Source organism: Aphelocoma coerulescens, chromosome 1A (assembly GCF_041296385.1).
Source record: "Aphelocoma coerulescens isolate FSJ_1873_10779 chromosome 1A, UR_Acoe_1.0, whole genome shotgun sequence".
Taxonomy (NCBI): domain Eukaryota; kingdom Metazoa; phylum Chordata; class Aves; order Passeriformes; family Corvidae; genus Aphelocoma; species Aphelocoma coerulescens.
In genome coordinates this window covers 52,553,332-52,573,679 of record NC_091014.1, presented here as the reverse complement: position 1 = coordinate 52,573,679, position 20,348 = coordinate 52,553,332, and the positions used below count along the sequence as shown (strand labels likewise).

The following is a 20,348-nucleotide window of genomic DNA, read 5'->3' as shown; positions in this document are numbered from 1 at the left end:
GGCTGAGTGGGGAGAAAGGAATCTTCACCACTTCTTTTTTTTTTTAAAGTTTTTTCCTGAAAAAATATTTTTTTCTCTCCTCTTTTTAAGAAAAAATCTTGAAAAGAAAAAAATTACATTTTTTTACGTTAGAAATATACATATATTATATATACCTCTTACATTTTACAAATGTAGCAAATTATTCAATACAAACGGACATCAACAAAAAGAACATAAACCCATAAAAAATAAAAGTTAAAAAAAAAAATCTTCTCTCTTCTCTTCCTAAGAAACCAGGTAAATTAGTGCAGGTTTTTAAAAAATAAAATTGAAGCTGAACGCCTACATCCAAGACTAGAAAAGACCTGAAAAGGCCATTAGTTTCCATTGCTGCCTGATGCTGGAGGAACATTTCTGAAGCACACTTTTTTCCTTTTAAGATGCAAAGAGGTTGGTCCCTCTTCTTTTCCTCCTTCCACTCACACCACTGTTTTTAAAGCAGGTAGAATACGTGTGGCAGGGCAAAGCAGCATCAAAGCTTCACACACATAAGCAGGTGGACGGGGGACATCCCCACTTCTTCCCTCCCTCCCTCCCTCCCTCCCTCCCTCCCTCCCTGTGCTGGAGGAGAGCATGCTGTCTCATGGCAGCAGCTCACAGGTGGCTTTGTCAGATGTGGGGACAGTGGGGGGCAACTGGACCAGGTCCTGCTATCAGGGGCTGAGCAGCCCTCAGAGTCCAGTGTAGCATGTGGGGCAGCACCCAGCAGCACCCTACTGGGGAGAAGGACTCCATGGCAGTGGTAGCATCCGTTAAGCGGCAGGTTCAAAGGAAAGAAAAAAGGGAAACGCAACAGCTGGGCCATTCCTCATCAAGTTGTCCTAGTCTGGAAACCTGCAGGGTTGAGGCTGTGGGCACCAGCTCTGGGGAAACTGGCTGGGCTCTGTTCTCCTCACCCACCTGCTGTGTTGGTCATAGCTCGATAGCAAGCAGCCTGCTTGGGAGCCCATGCTAGGCACGAGGTCAGGACCGCGTTCCCCATCACCCATCGAGAGGAAGGGTGCACTGGAAACTCCTTGGAGAGCTCTGGGCAGAGGCAGTCTCCCTCTGACAGCCCGTTACCTTCTGCAAATGCTCACTGGCAACACAACTACAAAAGGGCTGGAGTGCCTCCATCTCAGGGAAGGGAGCAGGAAAAGCACATGGTCAAGCTCATCTCACCTGAAACTGAGATTTCTTGAAAGAGCACATTGGTTCCACAAACACAGGAGGAGCGGATTTCAGACTGTGCTCCAAGAAGCAACATTAAAAGAAAACCAAACCTCAAGTTCAGGAAGCAGCAAAAAGCTTATTTTTCATTTAAACTGAGAACTTCAAAGACTGGAGTTTCATCATCTCCATGTTTCTCCTCTTTGCACACTTTCATGCTCACACAGCAGCCTCCAAGGAGACCTCCCTTTACACCTAAAAAGCCTCCACCCTTCCTGGGCATGAAACTGCCCTCCTTTGGCTTTCTTGGAAGGTGGGTTCTGGAGTCCTCAACACAGAAGCAATCAAGCTGAAAAGCCACTCCTGCCTGACTGCAGCACATCATCCTGGGGAAAGCTGTGGAGTCCCAGATCCCAGCCCTGCTGTGAAGGGGCACCATACATTCACAGGCTGAGATGACCACTTGCCTTTGGAGCACCCAGCCCTACTCTGCCCTAAGCTTGCCACTGTCCATGCTGATGTGATCTGGATGGAATGAGGAATTTATGACAGGTGCTTCCTTTTCGCACTGGATCAGCCCCCTCCTCAAGCTTCTCCAGAAAGGCAAAGCAAGGGATTTAGTCAGGTGCATAACCAGCTGAAAGCACAAACCCTTATGCTACCACTCAAGACAGCAGCTTCAACATCACCCTATCTTCCTGAAAAGTTGTGCTGCCTCATTAACTAAAAAGGAAGGAATTTCTTCTCTGAGACAAGAAGATGAATTCACAGCAGATAATGAGAACTCTGACCTCAGGGGCCACCTCAAGTGGATGCTGGCCCCTGCTGCTGGGGAGAACATCTGGGAAGTGGGGGCAGGATCCAAGCCGAGTCCAGCTGGTTCAGTGCCACCTCCCCCAAGCCACAGGGACAGGCAGGTGGTGTTTCTACACCACAGGGGCTGTCACCCAGACCGACTGGGCAGCCCTGAGAGAGCACAAAAAGGCCCTCTCGCTCAGGTACAGAAAGGTCCAATAACCAGAGCAACTAAGCTCAAAGCACTGTCCCCCTGTAGCCAGAACTGGAAGTGCAGATGAGGAAGGGAGCAGGAAGAAACCATTTCACAGTAATACTCTGCCCTGTGACATGCTGGAAGATGGTCAAGAAGAAGAGTTAGTGCTTTTCAGCACACAGACGGAACAGCTGATGCCAGCTTGGGCTGGAGCCACAACAGCACAATGGTCTGCACCCGTGGACACAGGAGATGCTCTTTGTCTACATGCAGAGCTGTAACAGAAAAAGCAGGCTCACCCACCCATTCTGGCTAGCACGCAACAAGAGTGTGTTTGTCTCCACCAACACTGACTCATCCTCTTCTAGTCCCTCCTCCAGCACAGTGGTATGAAGATGACATCCCTACACCCAGGTGGAAGGGCCCTGTGTCCAGCGTGGGGCAGGGGGTGGTGGAGGGAATCAGGAGCATTGTGACCTACAGTTGCACCAGTCTTGGGCTGGGGTGGGAGAAATGGGAACACAAACAAAAAAAAAGCCCAAGACTCATTTTAAGGAGTAAAAAAGTGAGTAGGAAAAAAGCACAGGTACTGAGTTAAAAAACAATTCAGTGCTTCAGGAGCGTTAACCAGCACAGCGCAACAACACTGAGCTCTCTCTTTTCCCAAGAACCTATATTTGTAAGGTTTTAATATTTTCTGTATATTTCTATTTTTCTTTTCTCTCCCTCTTGTTTGTTTGTTTTGTTCTTGTTTCCCCCCCTCCCTCCCTGCCCCAAAATACTCTCCTTCCTTTGTGTTCAGTTGGCCAGGACGACGGGCTGGAACGACTGGCTAGGATACTGCATGGCATTCAGGTTGTAGCTGAGTCCTTCCACGAAGGGAGACTTCTCCAAAAAGAGGCTATTGGTGCTGCCACTGAAGACCTGAGCCATATCAAAGGTACCACCTGTGCTGGCGTTGAACTGCGATGCTGGCGGGATGCTGCTGGCCTGGCTCTCACTGGCAACACCATCGAAGAAGAGACTGCTGGCTCCCGGTGAGCCGCCACTGTAAACGAACTCCTTGGCATTGGGGGAGAGCTGTGACTGCGGGGCTTGGCTCCCAGCGCTCCCGACGAAGTTCAGAGAGTGCATAGACAGGGAGAGGCCCTTGTGCTTCAGCAGGTTGGTGGTGGGAGACCTGACCATTCTTGGCTGCTGCACAGCCCCTGCTCCACCGCCCCCTCCTCCGGCTCCTCCACCCTTCTTCATCTTGGTTGAGCCGAACTTAGTGGCAGCAAAGGTGGCAGTGGTGAAAGTGATGGGCTGTGCAGAGCGAGGGATGAAGGTGGGGCTGGGTGACTGGCCAAAGGAGGGGGACGGAGAGTTGGACAGCGAGTTGTCATGGCTGCCGATAGGGACAAATACCTGGGCATCGGGGTTGAAGCTGCTCTTGATCTCTTTGTCCAGCTCTGTGGCACTGCAGCCCTCACTGTCATCTAGGTAGAGAACCTTAACAGAGCCCTTCTCACCGATCTGGTAGGAAACCTCAAAAGGATCAATCCAGACACTCAGCTCTTCTGGCACATTGGCACGTACATCCTCCACAGCCAGCCCGCTCCGCTTGGCCGCCAGCTCCACCACCGGATCCACCGTCTCCCCTATATGAACACAGCGATAGCCAGATCCCTTCAGAGGTTTCTCTGGGTACCAGTGACCCTCATATTTCTTCTTCAGCAGGCGCTCTAGCTCCTCACCAAACAGGTCTGCCCGCCTCCGAGGAAGCTTGTTGTACAGGTATGAGATGATGAAGTTAAGAGCAACTTTGATCTCCAGATGCATACTCTCTTCACAGCAAGCAAGTCAGGGCAGTGTATTAAAAGTGACAAAATGACAGAAACATAGACAAGTTTTGACTCCAAAGAGACCTAGGGAAAGAGAGAAAAGGATGGATGAAGACTACAGAAGACAACAGCTCTCCACCTGTTGAGATAAACAACTGTGCCTTTTCATGAACAAAGCAGAATGAGCAGTTTGCACAAATACTAACAAGAAGTAATGCTCTCTAGGAGAGTCACCACAACTCTACTGGTCTTCAAAACAGAGGGATGCCAGTAGGGAGGAGTCTCCCTGCTCCTCTTTCAGAAGAAAGAAGGGTGTAGCCACTACCTGCACACAAGTATGTACATCACACTCACCTCGCTGCCAAGCACTGCTGCTGTAACCTGGCAGGCCACTGTCTGCTCTGGCAGAGCTCTGTCAGCACATCTAACACGGCTTTCCTGCCCTGGCACCCAGCTGCTTCCAGCACGGCTCACCTGCACCAGCCTCTCCAGAGCACAAGTGCAGCACCTGAACAGCCTCGTGACTCGCTCAGCAGCTTTGTGCAGAGAGATCTGCTCGTGCTCAGGACGGCAGGGCCAGCCTCTCCTCCGGGAGGCTGGGTGGTTGTGCCGGGTGCCACGTCCTGCTGGCACAAGCGCAGAAGGGACGAGAAGGAGCGAGGGAGGGGGCCGAGGCACCAGCTGCCAGCCCATGTTTACTATCCCCTTGACTGGCAGGCACGTATCTTATTAAGTGTACCCAGTTGAGACTCTGCCTAGCTACAAGCATAAAATCTCAGTTTAATTCGGGGGGGGGGAAAGGGGGGGGAAGAATGGGACAGGAAACACACACAGGGTCACAAAATACGCACGTGCCAACAGCCTGTCCAATACAGTTCACATCGCTTATCCCTGCACAGAGGGAAGATGAGCTCTGCCAGGATCAGGTACCTACTTAATAAAAACTGAAATTGCTTGCCAAAGATTGAAGTAATCCTTCCCTCCTCTCTCTCTCTGCCTTGTAAGGAAGTCTCCAAAATGGAGAGAACCCACAAAAGCACAATGCAAAGCCACAACACTCAACTCTTCCATTACACACAGATTTGCAAACAATATTTGTCTGGGTACAAAAAAAAACCAAACCAAACCAGGTATGTCAGCACTACACTCTGTCACTCATCCAAAGAAGATGAATCCCACAGATATTTTAAGAGGAAGCACACTTCCAGTAGCCTCCACGCCTCTCCAGAGGAAAGAAGAATATCCAGTTTTTAATTGGCAGCTTAGTCAGAGGCCGCTCTGTCTTCAGCTGCTCTCACCTTGCTCAAAGAGATACACTGTGTTCAACCTTCTTCCTAAAATGGGCTTTAGGGATGTTCTTGCACAGCACTTAAGCCAATGTTTATGATGTGTGACAATTATTTGGGGGTGGGGATGGAGTACAAACATACACTGTCAGCATTCTCCTGAAAAATCCCAGCAGCACAACCAGGTATCCATGCTGGCCTAAGTCAGGAGGAATTAAAAAACTGACCAGACTTGTTTGCTTGGTCTAGTTTAGTGGACAGGAAGGACTGAATAATTTTTAAACAAGCCCTCAAGTATTTTGAAGCTTTACTACAAAAAAGGGATGCAGATTCTATGCTTTTTCTGTACTACTCCGAGTTCACAGAGGCTTAGTTTTAGGATGATGGCAACAAGAAACAGATCCCACATCCCAAATCTGCCAACAGGGAGGCCAGTTCTGAAAGGAACCCCCTTTGGGTTTGATTCAGCAACATAAAACCATGCAGGAACAAGGGAATGAAAAAGAAGTCTTGCCTTAAAAACCTACTTTAAGGAATTACTGTAATGTAACAAACTTTGGTAGGTCACTGCAACCTGACCAAGTCCAAGTAAGAACAGATGAATACCAAAGAAATAAGGAACCACAGTTTTTTCTAAGAACAGTAAGGAGAAGCCATTTTCAGAAGGCAAAAGTCTTGCCACAGAGACAGAGCCTTTTCCACAGAAATGAAGTATGAAGCAAACCCCTAAAAGAGCATGCCTAAACCTTAACAAGAGTTTGTATGGACTATACTACCTCAAGGGAGGATTACAAGGAGCTCTCTAACTACTTTGGCTTTGAGACATTCGAAAGAGAGGACACCTTGGGATCCCAGCAAGTTAAGCACGAAGAGAACAGCCAGTTTGTAAGTCTTTTAGTCTTGTGATAAATTCTAATCCAGATCAAAAATCTAGTAAGAAATCAGATATAAAAGACTGGGAAAGAAAGAGTGGCCAAAATTTGGTAACACCCTATCTGCCAAAACAAATGTCTCAATATACATTGAGGAAACCAGGTCCTCATCAACTTTTTGCAGAAATCAATGAGAATGTACAATTATACATCATATGTCTCCTTTATTCTTTTATCGTATTTTCCGAAAAAGAGAATACTCTGTACCTTGTTTATGAAAAAAGTAAGTTAATTAGCCTAATAACACCAAAGCTGCCAAGGTAGTGGCATACAACTGATACCTGCAGAAGGCACAAAATAAAGTCACTGGCTCCTCAGGTTGTTGATATGGCAAGATATGCTCCAGTAGGCTCCTCTCAATTTCTTTCTACTGCACTAGAAAGTGATAAATTTAAAAAAAAATTTAAAAACCCAAACCCCACCAAAAACCAGCTGAAGCAGCATGGCTCTGAGAGAAGAAACTACCGAATATCAATTGTAAGAGGTATTCTGAGCAGGCTTCCATAAAGACCAGCATTTTCAAAGTAAAGGCTTACTGTACAGCATCGAGGTGCTGGCAGGGAACAAAGGAGCCCCCTCAGGCTCCCCGTTTGTCGGTATGCTGAAGGGGAGAGGCCAGACCATCACTTGCAACAGAGAAGAAGGAACACAGAAACGATTCCCTCTCCTCCTGGCTACACCAACACGGTGGGTGACCTTGCCGGTATCCCCCTTCGAGATCCCGAAGGCGGCCTGGCCCCCGGAACGGGCTGGCCACCGCCTCGGGACTTGAACGGACAGCCCGTGGTTCCACAGCCGGACACACCCGTCTGGAACGAGAGCGCCCTTCCCAGCACCCCCCTAAACGCCGCTGGAGAGGCTTCCCCCCGCCAGACGAACGGCCCCGCGGGGACGATCCCTGTCACCCCCTCCATCCCCGGTAGTGCGGCCATCCCCGGTGCCCGGCCAGCCCCGGCACGCCGGGAGCTGTAGTCCTCACCCCCCTCCCTGCCCCGCGACCTACTTCTCCCCGGACTGCAGCTCCCGGCGCGCCCCGCGCCCGGCCCGGCGCGTCCCCCAGCGGGGCAGAGCACAAAATTTTCCAGGGCACATGCGCGCTAGGGCCCGCCCGCCCTTCCCGGTGCTGCCCACGGCCGGGAACACGCCCCGCGGCCCGGGACCGCCGGGCAGCCGCCCCCTTCTACCCTTCTCCTCCCTCCCTCTCGGCAGGGATGGGCGGGCGCGTCCCACCCCGCAGCTGCTTCCCCGCCACGGCTGCGGGACGGAGCCCGGGAGGCCACAAGTCCCAGTATCCTTCTGTCTGTCTCCCCCGCCCCTCGCTGCTTGTCCCCTTCGCCCCAGTGGGGCACGCGAGGTCGCAAACAAGGTTCCCAACAGAGCGGTCGGATGGATGCGGATATGTCAAAAGGGCGAGCTCCTGGCCCCGCACGCCCAGCGGGGCACCGCAGATCGGGGTGTCCGGGGGAGATTTGGGGGGAGAGGGGGGGAGGGCAGCCCAGCCCAGCCCAGCCCCGACAGCGCCTTTGTTGTCGCCGGGCTTCTCCCCCACGGAGCTCATCGTGCACGAAGGGGAACACCCTGGCGACATCCCCCTTCCCCGGGAGCCCAGGGTGCCCGCCGCCGCCCTCGGACCCAGCCTGCCTTTTTTGGGGCTGCTAGGGCTGGGGCTGAGCCGCATTCCCGCTCCAGTCCCCCCCGCCCCTCTAACTGGGCTGAAGGGAAGGAAATGGTGAACTGGGGCACTGCAAAGCGTCCCCGATCCAATGACTTTCACCCCCATTCTTCTCCCTTGAAGCCCCATTAATCCCCCCCGAGGCCACAGCCGCACAGTGGCTCCACGGACGGGCAAATCGCTGCCCCTGGCGGGGAGGGGGACGATGAGCCCCCTCAGACCGAGCGCACAGAGAGGAAGCACGCTGGGGGCGCCCCGGCCCGAGAAGGGGTGTGGGGGAGGGAAGCACCCCCGGCCCCACTTACTTCGTCCTCGGCTCCAGGGCCGGCGGCTGCTGGCGGCTGTCGCGGGGGCCGTGGGCGCTGCCGGCGGGTCTCTGCTCTGCCCTGTCTCGTCTGTCCCCTCCCTCCCTTGTCCCCGGCGGCGCGGGGCGGGCCTGGTGCTGTGGTGTGGATGCCGCTGCCGTGTCCCCAGAGCCGCCCGCGCCCTGGCCCCGAGTGAGCCAACTCACGGCAAACTTTCACCCTTAGCAACCTCTCGGCGCACGGATCCGCTCCCGCCCCGCGTGATGCGGCCGCGGGGGGCGGGCCGGGACTACTTCCCCCTCCCGTCGCCATCCGCAGCGCCCCGGGATGGGACGGGGGGGCCGGGCCGGCGGAGCCCTCTCTGCTGCCCCCCCAGCACCGGGAGTATCCCGCATCCGAGCACAAGGGAAAGGAGGGGGCCGCGGCCTTAGCGGGGATTGACCTGAGGATTTCCCCAAGCGGCGTAGCCTGAGGCGACGGGAGGTGGGGGAGAATCGAACGGAGCGGGCAGGGCCGAGACCGGCCGGCGTGGTCCCCGCCCCCGCGCACCACGAGTACTGTCAAGCCCCAGCTCGGTGGCAAGGCCGGCCCCGGGACTCCCGAAGGGTCAATTCCCTGCATGCCCCAGTCACGTCTGGAAAAACCCCCGTGGTGGAGCCCCCCGCCCTGCTAGGGCGGAACAGCTCGGGGCGACGTGCCCACGAGAAATCCCGGCTCCTTCCATCGTTGCAAACCCCTCGGGACCCCGGGTCCCCGATGAGGGTGGGGAGCCCGGGGGGCTACGAGCGCATCTCCCCGGGAAACAACGGGGCAAGGCCAAACCGGGCGCGCTGGTGTCACTGCGGGGAGGGCAGGAACAGCGCGACCATCCCCGCGACCCCGAGATGGGGACGGAGACCCCGCCCCCGGCACGAGCTCCCCGCCCCCCGGACTATTTTGTCTCAGCACGCCTGTGTGCCTCCGCCTCTAACAGAGCTGGGCCGGGCCCCGCCGCGGCGGAGACGAGAGACCCGCAAGGTGCGCGAGCGCCGGCCGTGCTAAAAATAACTGCGGCGTGTTAGCAACAGCCTTCCCATTGGCTGGCCGGGCCCGGCGGCGCCTTCGGATTGGAGCGCTGCCTCAGCCAGTGAGCCGAAGGGGGTGTGCGCGGCGGGCGGTGCCGGGCGCGGCCCGGGGACTGCCGGGAGATGTAGGCACCGGGGCGGCCGCGGCCTACGCCGTCCCGGGTGCTCCCGCCCCGTACCGCGGAGCGTTCGCGGCTTCGGGCACGGTTCGAGGTTACAGGCTGCCCTGGGGAAGGACAACCGTGGTGACGGCCATCCCTGGGGCCAGGGGCCGATGGCGGCACCTCCATTGCCAAAGGCTGAGCTGCACCGCCCACTGGCAAGCTGAAGGCACTCTCACCCAGCGCACACACAGATCCACACCCTTTATTTCAAAGCATACCCATTACTTGTTCCAGGAAAATGAAGAAAATGCCGACAGGCATCCCCAGGCCGTGTATTTTACAGTCCGAGGTCACACCATCTTGCACACACACCACTTGCAAAGGCTGCTTGCTGTCCACACATAAAGCAGCTTTTGACCCAAGTGGAAGGGACACCAAGAATGGTGTTTCCAGGCTCTCCCAGCCACACGTCCTACATCTTCCTCAGTGCTGACACAAGCAGAGGGTGACACAAGCATTACCGCAGTCTCTGTTGCAGCAGGGGTAGCTGGCCTGGCAACCAGCTCCCAAGTGCAAAGATACAAAGTTCATCTCTTGCCCCATTTCCACAATAGTCCTCAGCCTCCTTCTGGGTTTGGTTTGTCCTCCCTCATTCAGGAACACTTTAGCTCAGGTACTGCCTTTGCCACGGAAGAGCATTTCTTTTGAGGCCAGCCAACACCATGCGTTAAGAAATCTATTAATGTTCCTTCCCAGACACAGCACCCAACTTTGCTCGTTTTCCCACTGATTAAAGAAAAAAAACCAACTTTTGAAGTTGTTTTTTTACTGCAGGAGAAGGGGAAAGAGAAGTGGAAGATTTATGAGAACTATTATGAGCAGCCTTATTTTCGTCACTCCTATTTTAAAAGGAATTTAGTTACAAATGAACACCTTTTATTTTTTTTTTTTTCAATTATTCCCTTGCTTTGCTGGAAAAAAAACCCATGCTGTTAGCCAGAGATCAGGAAGTTAAAACGACTGAGCTATTTTTAGCATCATTAAGCAAAAAAAGGCAATTACATTTCTAAAATTCTATTATTGTTTTAATAAGGTGTTACTAAGAGGATGTCATATTAGGGCTCTTTAAAATACCTGTGCCTTGATTGTGCTCCTTTAATTATGGCCTTGCCCTTGTACACACGCAGGCAGAGGAATTCTGTCACAGTATCTGCTCCTGCATTCTCAACCATTTGGCTCTTACGTCAAAGCAGAGCTACCGTGTCACGTGTGCATAGGGACGGGAGCAATTGCCAAGCCACTGGGACAGAGCTCGTTTGGTCGGGTTATTTAATGCCAAGGAAGGGGAGTCAGGTTATAACTGGGCATAATTAATATCGCCATACCCTGAATCCTCTGTACATTCAATTCACATGACAACCCCAAGGAAATGAAAAATTCTTTCCTGCTATTGAAAAAGGCAAACATCTCCAGCTGATGTCTGTAATGAGAAAATAACAGCTCCTGTGCAGATAAGGTTTCAGAAGCAAGATTTTGTCAGTGCAGCTCCCACGGGAAAAGCTCACAGGCAGATTCCAGGCCTTCATCTACCTTTTCGTTTTGTCTTTTTTTAAAGAAAAGTAATGCTTGGGGCTCAAGAGCTTTGTCAAGACAAGGTCTAGGTGCTTCAAGGGACTGGAGGTATGTTACAGAGCTATTTGCTGAGCTCAGCTGTGGCTGGCAGTTGGTCTGAAGGGGTGTGTAACAGGGAACACCTACATTTCAGAACACAGCAATGCCTTGTTGGTACTGGCAACAGAGGCCAATTTCTTAATAGGCCAAGAGGTCCCGTGTTCTCTCCTTCAATGTAAATATTTGAAATTAAAGGGTTTTTAAAAATTTGTTACACAACATTTTAATAAAAAAACCCCACTACCTAGGAAAGTAATGGCAGGAAGACACATTTAGCTCCACGCATTAGGATTTGAAGACAGCACCATGGGGTTTCAGCTGCCACGTTGACAAAGCTGTCCCTGTCTCTCCCACCCTTCCCTGCTGTTGCCACACAAGTACTTCGCAGCTGGCAGCCAGGAGCCCCTGAATCTGGCTGCATAGGACTCCACAGACTGATGAAGCCCTTCCAAAGCTTGGCCTGCACACAGCAGCAGGACGTGTCTTGCCTCATTCCCCCCCTGTGGGGAAACTTGCCCTTTTAGCACGTGCTCTGGTCTCCAGTACTGCAAGGCAATCTCCTTCTCCTGGACAAGTACTTTAAAATCCATTTAGGTGAAAAATACTGCAGTTTTCTAAAGGCCCTGCCTAGGTATCATCTACTGGTGCATAGAAATCATTGCCAGGCAAGCAAAGGGTTATTTTTCTGGGCTACAAAAATGTGTCCATTACCCTTGTCTGAATTAGCAGCTTCAGGGCAATGTCCTGTCCATGCTCTGAAAGTACTAGAAAGGCAGTGGCACTGAACTGATCTGAGCACCAGCAGCATTTGGCATGCTCCCTGGAGCTGTCTGAGCAAACAAGGCAAAGGGGAAAAAGCTTGTCCCTCCCTCTCTCCACCTGCCCAGTGACTCAGAACAACTAGAAATGGCAGCTTAACTCTCAGAATCCAGACTGATATGTCCAGCAGTCAGCATGAGGGCGTCGGGAGTGCCAAGAAAGTGAGTATGCTCAGCCATTTTTGGGGATGGGGGAAGGGATGGGAACACTCGTACCTCTACAGCAAGCCCTGCCTGGCTGATCCTGCTAAATGATTAGGAACAAGGGGTGCTCTAAAACTAGCTCACCAGGGGGTATTGGTTCTGAGGCAAAAAATAATTCCTTACTTAATTTCCCTCTACCTTCATTGAAAAACTTTTGTCACCTTCCAAATTTCCAGGAAAGAAAAAAAATACGTACAAACCTTCTGCATTCCTAGCTTGATAATTTGGGCAGCCTGACTGAGGGTAAGTGATAAATTCTGGTTGAAGTGATAAAGTTCCAGGTACAAAAAATCTGCATGTCATGGCCTGCTTTTAAAGAAATACAGCATTTAAAATGGCTGATAACAGGTCTGACATGGGCTTCCCGGTCTACAGAGGCAGTTGCTTATTCCCATTGAACTGCTTTGGGAGAATAGGTTTCCTGTAACCAATGAGCTAGATTGCTCTGAACATCTTGGCAAATGGCATCCACCAGAAGCTGTGTAGGGAAACCATGGTGCAGGGAAGAAAGCATACCCTCATACTGCAAAAAGCCTGGAAGAGAAACCTGACAGAATTAATAGCTGGGGGCAGGAGAGGGAGGAGCAGCTGAGATAGCTGTAGGGCCAGTGATAGATAAAGCCAGCTGCAGCAGGGGAAAAATTACTTTTGAGGGGAGGATAATCACAACTTGTGTGCTTTTCACTTTTATCCAAATGGTTGCAGCAGGTAGAAGAGGCATTTAAGCCAAAGAGTAGTTAGAGGAATTGGTACTAGCCTCAAAGAAATAGCTGAAATCCTGGAAGGGGCACAAAACAAAAAAAAGGTCTTGGGGCTCTGCACCCCAAGACTGCACAAAGACAACCATGTTAGTGTAGCACACGCTCTGCTCAGACTACAAGCGCTTGAAGGACTACAGGGCACACACACTGAGCCAGGACCCTGATTTAACCATCTGAGGAGCGTACACACCCATGGGGAACTCAGTTCCGCCTCTGCACAAAGGCGCCTGTTCCCAGATCTTTGCTGAGCCAACAGACTGCTTTTAGCCTGTACTGGTATTTGACAAACAAGCAGCCTCTGGTTTCCAGCACGCACACGGCCAATAGCCTAGAACACAATAGTTGGTTTCCCGTTACAGCAGGGAAGGCTTTAACTTATTCACAAGAACAGGATAGCAAGTCAAATAGCTTAGTAGGTTTTAGAAAGGGATTGGATGTTTGCACGGTGAAACAACATCCACAGCCGTATTAGCCAGGGTAAGGGTTACAAGCTCAGCGATCCTCATGCTACGGGACAAAATGATCAGTGGCTGGGATCACAGGCAGACAAAAGCAAGAGCCGTTCCCTGAAGCTCCTTGTGGCAAGGTCACGTGGCCATAAGCAGACACTGTCAGAAACCAGATAACCCATTGTGAAGTGCTAGCTGGGCTAATCCTTCGTGTCCCCAGAAAGCTCCAGAGAGGCTAGGCACAGAATGAACCAAAGAGAAATTCTTGTTTTACAAAAAATAAAAACCCAAAAGAAAAAGTTTTATTGGTATGCATCCTACAGGAATGGTTACAAGAAATGGCCTTGGATTAATCTGTCAGAGAAAACATGGAACAGCTGTGCTCTCCCTAGGAAGGCACCAGCCATGAGCAGGTTCCTTACAAAACAGGGCAGCATGGAAATATACTGGAGGAAGGGAGGAGGGGAGCAGAATGGTGCTCTGTTCTTCAACACTGATGGATGGGGCAATTTCAAACAATTGAGAGGAGGCCCAGTAAGAAAAACCTCAAGCTGTAACACCTCTAGTGCGTTTCTCCACACTAGAAACGCACTTGCCATTTTTCCTGAGCTGGTCTCCTCTACATGTAAGTGCTTGCCCACTCTGCTTTGTCTAGAGAGCTGGGGCAACTGCTAGCAGAGCTTCTGCAAAGGCAAGAGACAGTAATCTTCATTTGCCCTCTTTCATCATTGGTTCTGATCAGGTTTCAGTCTCCACTCAGTCTGTTATTTCTCCAACCCCAAGTATATTACTGAATTTGTACTGCTTTAGAAAAAAATAATCAACCAGTGTTCAATAAGAGTAAAGTCCAGAGATGTTCCAAGACCCTCTTGCCAACCCAACAGGAGGTAGTCATGGAAGAATAGGATCACCTCTTCTTGAAGCCATACTTTTTCCTTTCATAGAAAAGATCTGTCTTGGAACTGCCCAGGTTGACGATCTTAGGGCAACCATCTCTCTGTAAGAAGAGAAAATGTAAGTTAGAAAATGGGCAAACACAGAACAACATCATAGTTTTAGTAGGTTCTCAGTTCCCACACTCTTCACCCCATCCTCAACACATTTCAAACACCTGTACAGACAAATTACTCTCCAGTAAGAGAGCTGGAACAGAGAAGAGGATGGATATCTTTTCAGCATTACTGTAGGACATGGTCTCCCTCAGGGCCAAAATGGAAAGCAGCTCATATAACATCAGCCATTTAATGAAAAGGATGCTCAGTGCCTCAAGACTGAATTCTTTCTAAATTAGGATATGCAGGACTTATAGAGCCCAGAGGAATAACCCTTCCCCTCCTTAGCCAAGAAGAATCTTGCTGCTCTAGATGCCACCAAACCATTCTTGTGTTTAGGAACCCCTCTCAGCTGTGACAGCAGAACTGAATCTCAGATTTCTTGCATCCTGGATCAATTACTGCAGAGGCTGTACAGTCAGCTACTCACAGCAGCTACACAGTAAGTTCTTGTACCTGAATTCCAGTAGATGGTGAGGAAAACAACACAAGAAAAGCAAGGGGAGTAGGGGAGACCCTCCTGAGAGGTGTGGTTGCAAAACCAAATCAGAAATACACCTCTTGATATACCTGGGAACATTTGCCCGTGGGTCACCTGAGCCCAGCATCTGCATAATTCTTTAGGGCAAAACATTATGGCTGGCCACAGCAGCTGTGAGGGGCCCAGAAGGCAGAGGAACACGTGTCCTTGGCTGATGTGCAAGCCTGAGTGCATTACATTTAGAAAGCCCCTGGGCAGATGTCAGATGCTGTAGAATCTGCACCCAAGCTGCCTGCCTGCTGTGCCAGAGATGGAATCTGGTGGGGAGGATCTGCATGATAGGAATAACAGGAGAGGTGGGGAACAGAAATCATCCCTCCCCCATACACCTGCCACAACCCATTTCTAGCTATTGTCTCCTTATTTCATTTTGAACCTCAATAGTAGGACTCTTTCAAGCCTTGCCTCCCACGATCCATAGAGTCTGTTCAGATCCTGACAGCCTTATTGCAGGGCTCTGTTCATTCTTCCACCTCCTCCTAAGGACACAGCTCATGAGCGTGCTCCTTTCTCCAGGAAAAATTACTGTTTGCAACTCATGTCCTGGGTGACAAGGTGGGATTCTGGCCCTTACCCACAGATCAAAGTGGGCTGAAACAATACTTCATTCCTTCCTCCACCAGAATAAACGAACCAAGAGTAACCAGGTCCTTTGCCTTGTGCCCAATAGCATTCCACCTCTGCCCTCCATTTCATTTGTTTTCTTGCTTCACTTTCTTTTCCAGTCTTCCTCTGAGGATGATGGAAGTGCTGTGGCTGAAACCTTGGACTGTTAAAGCTTCAGGTACAGAGCTCTGTCCATCTCTTTTTCTTGTTCACATCAGCACCAGACACCATAATTGTGACAGGCAGCAGCACACTTAACTTTCCTCCTTCTGAGCTCCCTACGCTTGTGCCAGCACTTTTCAATCCTGAAACAAATCATGTCAAATCTGCTGTTTCAGATCTGCAAATTCACATCTGCATGAATATGTAACATTTGAGTTTTCTGCTACGGAGCAACTTTCTTCACTCATGGCAGCCTTCACCCAGGTGTTAAAATACTCCGGACCTGTTATTCTCCTCTAGCTCTATGTTTTTTACAGTCCTCCCTGACAGAGCAGCTGGCTATTTCACACCTGAACCAGACATGATAAGATACAGGTGATCTTAGGTTATGATAAACACCTGTTGGGAATCCATATGAATTGATAAAAATAAAACCAAGCCTATTTTACTCATGACTTATAAAGCCACGTGTCTTCATTCCAACAAAACTACTATTTCTCAAAGCATTTTTAAAGTAGGAGGCAGCATCACCATCACAGCACTTATATCCATATCTAGAAACAGAGAAATATTATGGTCCTGTTAGATCTAATGACTTAATTCAAATGAAGACCTGCTCCGGTCCTGGATTTGGCTGCAGTCCTCTAGAGAAAACAGGCACTGGAGAGAATTAAACCAGCAACTCACTCAGCTGAGGACACTCCTGTAAATCGCTCTGAACCACCCTCTCAGCATGTTCTTCAGTCATTAGGGTGCACAGGAAATGATATTTGCAAAACACAGGGCAACCTTTAACAGACACTCTCACAGCTACCAGACCTATATTCTGGGATAGCAGAACTGTAAGCACCATGTTCTTGTTCTTCTGTAAGGTCTTTCTAATGCTTTGTTGCAGTTCTTCATCTCCTGTACTCATTGTGTTGGATTATTAACAAAAGCCTTAGAAGGAGTGAACAGCTGCCTTATTTCACATGTGCAGTGGCTATCTTTCAGCACAACATTATAAAAAGATTATAGCTCTGACTGTAGACAAAAGGGACCATGACACCAAAAAACATTAGGAGAAAGAGATATCTACAATATACACCATTCCAGAAAAGAATAAGAAAATATAAATTGTATCCCATTGAAATGATACAAGCATCAAACTTGTGAAACACAATTACCAGTGGAGCCACTGGACACTAAGGACCAACTTTATGTTGTTATTCAAAGGAAAACAAAGGTTTTGATTCCACAGGCCCTACAGTACCATATGTGCTCTTAATCAGTGGCTCATAATGGACTCCTGGTGAGGAGCTGCTCCTGCCCCTGCCTTACAGTGTCTGCAATGTTTCTGACCCTGGTGAAGCCTAGGCTGGAGAGGTAGTAAGATAACAACCTGAAGTGGTAACAAGCAGTGTGTGAAGGAAATGAACTGTGAGCGTGCGAAACAGTCAGATCCTTAAAATGAAGAGAGTTACAATGCCTCAAAATGCTTTGCAAACCCAGGGAACTATCAGAACGGGAAGAAAGGTTTGAGGTACTGCAAACGAGTGCCAAGCATCCCATGTCCCAGCACTAATTTCAGCAGCTCCAAGCCCCTTAAAGGTAAGCACGGCTACCATGTAGCTGGGATGGCAACATACATCTTTTTCCTGGATGGTGCACTCCTTGCAGTAGTAGGCGTCGGACACTCCGGGCCCCCCGCAGATGACGCAGCGGCCCTGGTAGGAGCCATAGTTACACTCGTCACAGATGCGCACCAGGGTGCAGGGCCGCACGTACGAGTCGCAGATCACGCACTTGCCGTCACCTGCGAGCACAGCAGAGCCTTTGGTTACAGAATGTCCTTTTTGCCACCCCCATGTCAGAGGAAAAGCTTCCTAGTCAAAGAACTTGCCTGTACACTCAAAGACAATACAGCTGAACTGCAGAAATGTGCCTTGCAGGCACAGGGCATAACTTTGTATTGCACACAGACTTGAGAGGAACAAGGGCCGTGGCCTGCAATATTCGAGGGGGTTTTTTTAATTTAGTCATACATTCACAGTCAGGGAAGAAACCCAAAGTTACTTCTTTGTGATTAGCCAAGACTTGCTTAGACTGTACCACCACATTTATGCTACAACTTTTCCTGACTTTTTCACTTAAAAACAAAAAGCCACACTGACAGGACTAGTGTCCTTACCTACACAGAAACAGCAGTGTAAGCTTCTCTTACAGTGCCACATCAACAAAAACAAAAGTCTGGAGTTACTATTCTCAAAGAGGTAAGAGATTGTACTCGTGGTCCCTTTAATCCTTCATCTGTGAGAAGACCAAAGAAAGGGCAAACTGCCATGAACGGCCATTTCACAAAAGTTGCTCTTGCTCTCACAAGGAATTGAGTGAAATTCAAGTAGTCATACCATACAGGCAAGGAGCCATCAGATGCCAGTGACAGTTTCTGCTGTGCTGGACCTTAACCAAAACACTGACCTACAGATGAAAGGCTTCATATCTCATTACCAGTTCCCAAGGTATCTAATCCTGACTCCCACAGACAGCTTGCCTAACCTGCTCTTAAATCTCTGGTGTGATAGCCCTCAGCTACTACCAATGGGAATCTGTTTCACTGTCAGGGGCTCTTGAAAACGATCATCTTGCTTCACACTGTCCTTCTCCCACCTTACTTATTTTCACACTATTTTTGAGTCACAGACTACTCACCTCATTTGTTCTGTTCCCTTACAAGAGCAAACAACAGATCACAAGGATCTAACAACAGATCATACTCTTTCTTCCCTTTCACAGCTAAACATTCGATTACATGGGGTTTTTTTCCTGTTCTAACTCTAGACATTTGCCCTCCATTTCTTCTTCTCCTAGATGCTGAATCATACTTTCTCACAGTATGACGAAGCCAGAATTCAAAAATGCATTTTTCCCCCCTGCTTTGAAATAATCAGGATGAGATTTTGGTATTACAGATTACAAGCATCCAGTAAAGTACTCACTGTAGCCTCAGCCACTGGAAATGCTGGCAGCAGCTACTCACTCTAGAACTGTGTTCCTGTGAGAGTCTTGTTTGAGCTTGCTTTTTAAGTATTCCTTGAGTTACACTTGCAACATTAAGGTAATTGGTCCAGTCTCAGAGTGGCATCAAGTTTGTGGTTAAAGCAAAAATAAATTCCAACCTTTGACTCCAAACTGCATGCTCTAACCACACCACCATGTTATCAAGCAACTAAACGTGGACACTATACTTACATTTTTCACAGAGTCTTCCGATTGCTGAAAGAATAAAAATAAAGAAAAAATTATTTGAGGCAGGAGAAAAATCTAAGCAACTACAAGCTTGAATGTCAAATAATTATCTTCTGTAATGAGCAGTCCTTAAAAAAACCTAAAGGTTAAACCACAGAAACAGTTTGAGCATAAATAAAAACCTTCATGATAAACAATATATATCATCCTGGAGATATTTACCAAGACCAGAGATGCACTGTGAATGCACAATGACCCCCCTCTGCAGTAAGAAAACATACATTAATTATTCCACTTCAAACACAGCCAGTGTGTCTGACTGAAGGAAATGCTGTACATGAGTCTTGGCACAGTTTTAGACGGGGGGGGGGGAAATAAAATCAAGTGTTTGTTTAAAGCAGCCCAAACACCTTTGCTTTAGAACACGAAGTTAAATGTATCTTAGAAGTCTTGTCACTTGTCTAGGACACTCACAACAATGATTTTAGGAATTTGGATAAATGCCATAAATATCGAGTTTCAAAGACTAGATGTCCACATTCACAAAGACTAAATAGTGATTTGGCTGAAAAGACAAGGGGTTTGTCAGGACATGACTTTTCAACATAGACAGATGGTTAGAAGCACTGACTATTCTAAGAAGATATTTCGTATGGACAGTGCAGCTAAATGTTTTGTGTTTATGGGTTTTTCAGAAAGTTGTTCGTTAAATTTGCTTTTACAAAAAGTGACAAAAACCTGGAAGGGGTACCTCAACTTCTAATCTTGTACAAGAGTTCTTTAAAACTTGACCCAAATTCTGACCCACATGCGACAAGGATAAATCCCGTTATCTGTATTACAGGGATAACCCGGAAGATAACTTTTATCTCACAGCCAAAAAGATGTTCCCAAATGCTGCTTAGATCCGTAACGCACGGCGGGGCAGCAAAACAACAGGAAAATAAAAGGAAAGCAAAAGAGGGCGAGAGAGAGGGAGGAATAGAGAGAGGGAGGAATAGAGAGAGGGAGGGAGACAGAAGCGGGCGGCGCGCGCCGCTCCTCCTCCCCCCCCTCCGTCGGGCCTAACGGCCGCGCGCGCACCCAACGGCCGGTAACGGGCCCACACGCGCGCGCGCCTCCCGCTCGCCCCGCGGCGGGAAATGGGGCGAGGGGAATCCTCCATCCTCATCCCCCTACCCCTCCATCCCCCAGGACTCACCCACACCCGCCTGCTTGCGGCAGAAGATAAGGTCCGGGTGGTGCTTGGCCATGGCGAGGCGATACCCGCCTGGCGCTGCTGCTGCGGCCCCGCGGAGCCCTCACCACCGCACCGCCCCGCCCCCGGGTCCTGGCCGGGGTGAGGGCAGCGCCTGCCAGAGCGCTTCCCCCGAGCGGGAAAACGCCGGAGGATGCCGAGATAAACCTTCGCCCTAAAGCCACTCTATCTCTAACCTTTCTCCGCCCAGAGAAGATCCGCGTGGCAGCCGACGACCCTCTCCCTGTCGT

The 20,348-nt window shown here is 49.8% G+C and overlaps 2 protein-coding genes and 1 long non-coding RNA gene across 4 annotated transcripts; 1 reads left to right on the top strand and 2 right to left on the bottom strand.

The window, feature by feature from the left end:
* Positions 1–825: 825 nt before the first annotated feature.
* On the bottom strand, positions 826–8,414 carry TOB2 (transducer of ERBB2, 2). 2 transcript variants are annotated; one of them, XM_069002686.1, is made up of 2 exons: positions 8,201–8,414; positions 826–4,089 (listed from the first exon to the last, which is right to left on the bottom strand). In XM_069002686.1, exon 2 carries the CDS (start codon positions 4,001–4,003, stop codon positions 2,981–2,983), a length of 1,023 nt encoding a protein of 340 aa, XP_068858787.1. In that variant the 5' UTR covers positions 4,004–4,089; positions 8,201–8,414; the 3' UTR covers positions 826–2,980. The 2 variants fall into 2 exon arrangements, with proteins under 2 accessions (XP_068858787.1, XP_068858788.1); XM_069002687.1 differs by lacking the exon at positions 8,201–8,414 and adding an exon at positions 7,227–7,244.
* A 3,425-nt stretch (positions 8,415–11,839) lies between these two features.
* LOC138104007 (uncharacterized) lies at positions 11,840–16,087 on the top strand. Its single transcript, XR_011147917.1, has 4 exons — positions 11,840–12,019; positions 14,663–14,765; positions 15,590–15,648; positions 15,809–16,087. It is a non-coding gene; the product is annotated as an uncharacterized lncRNA (long non-coding RNA).
* On the bottom strand, positions 13,552–20,221 carry PHF5A (PHD finger protein 5A). The gene is made up of 4 exons (XM_069002685.1): positions 20,062–20,221; positions 18,864–18,887; positions 17,261–17,427; positions 13,552–14,268 (listed from the first exon to the last, which is right to left on the bottom strand). Exons 1-4 carry the CDS (start codon positions 20,111–20,113, stop codon positions 14,179–14,181), a joined length of 333 nt encoding a protein of 110 aa, XP_068858786.1. The 5' UTR covers positions 20,114–20,221; the 3' UTR covers positions 13,552–14,178.
* Positions 20,222–20,348: the final 127 nt, after the last annotated feature.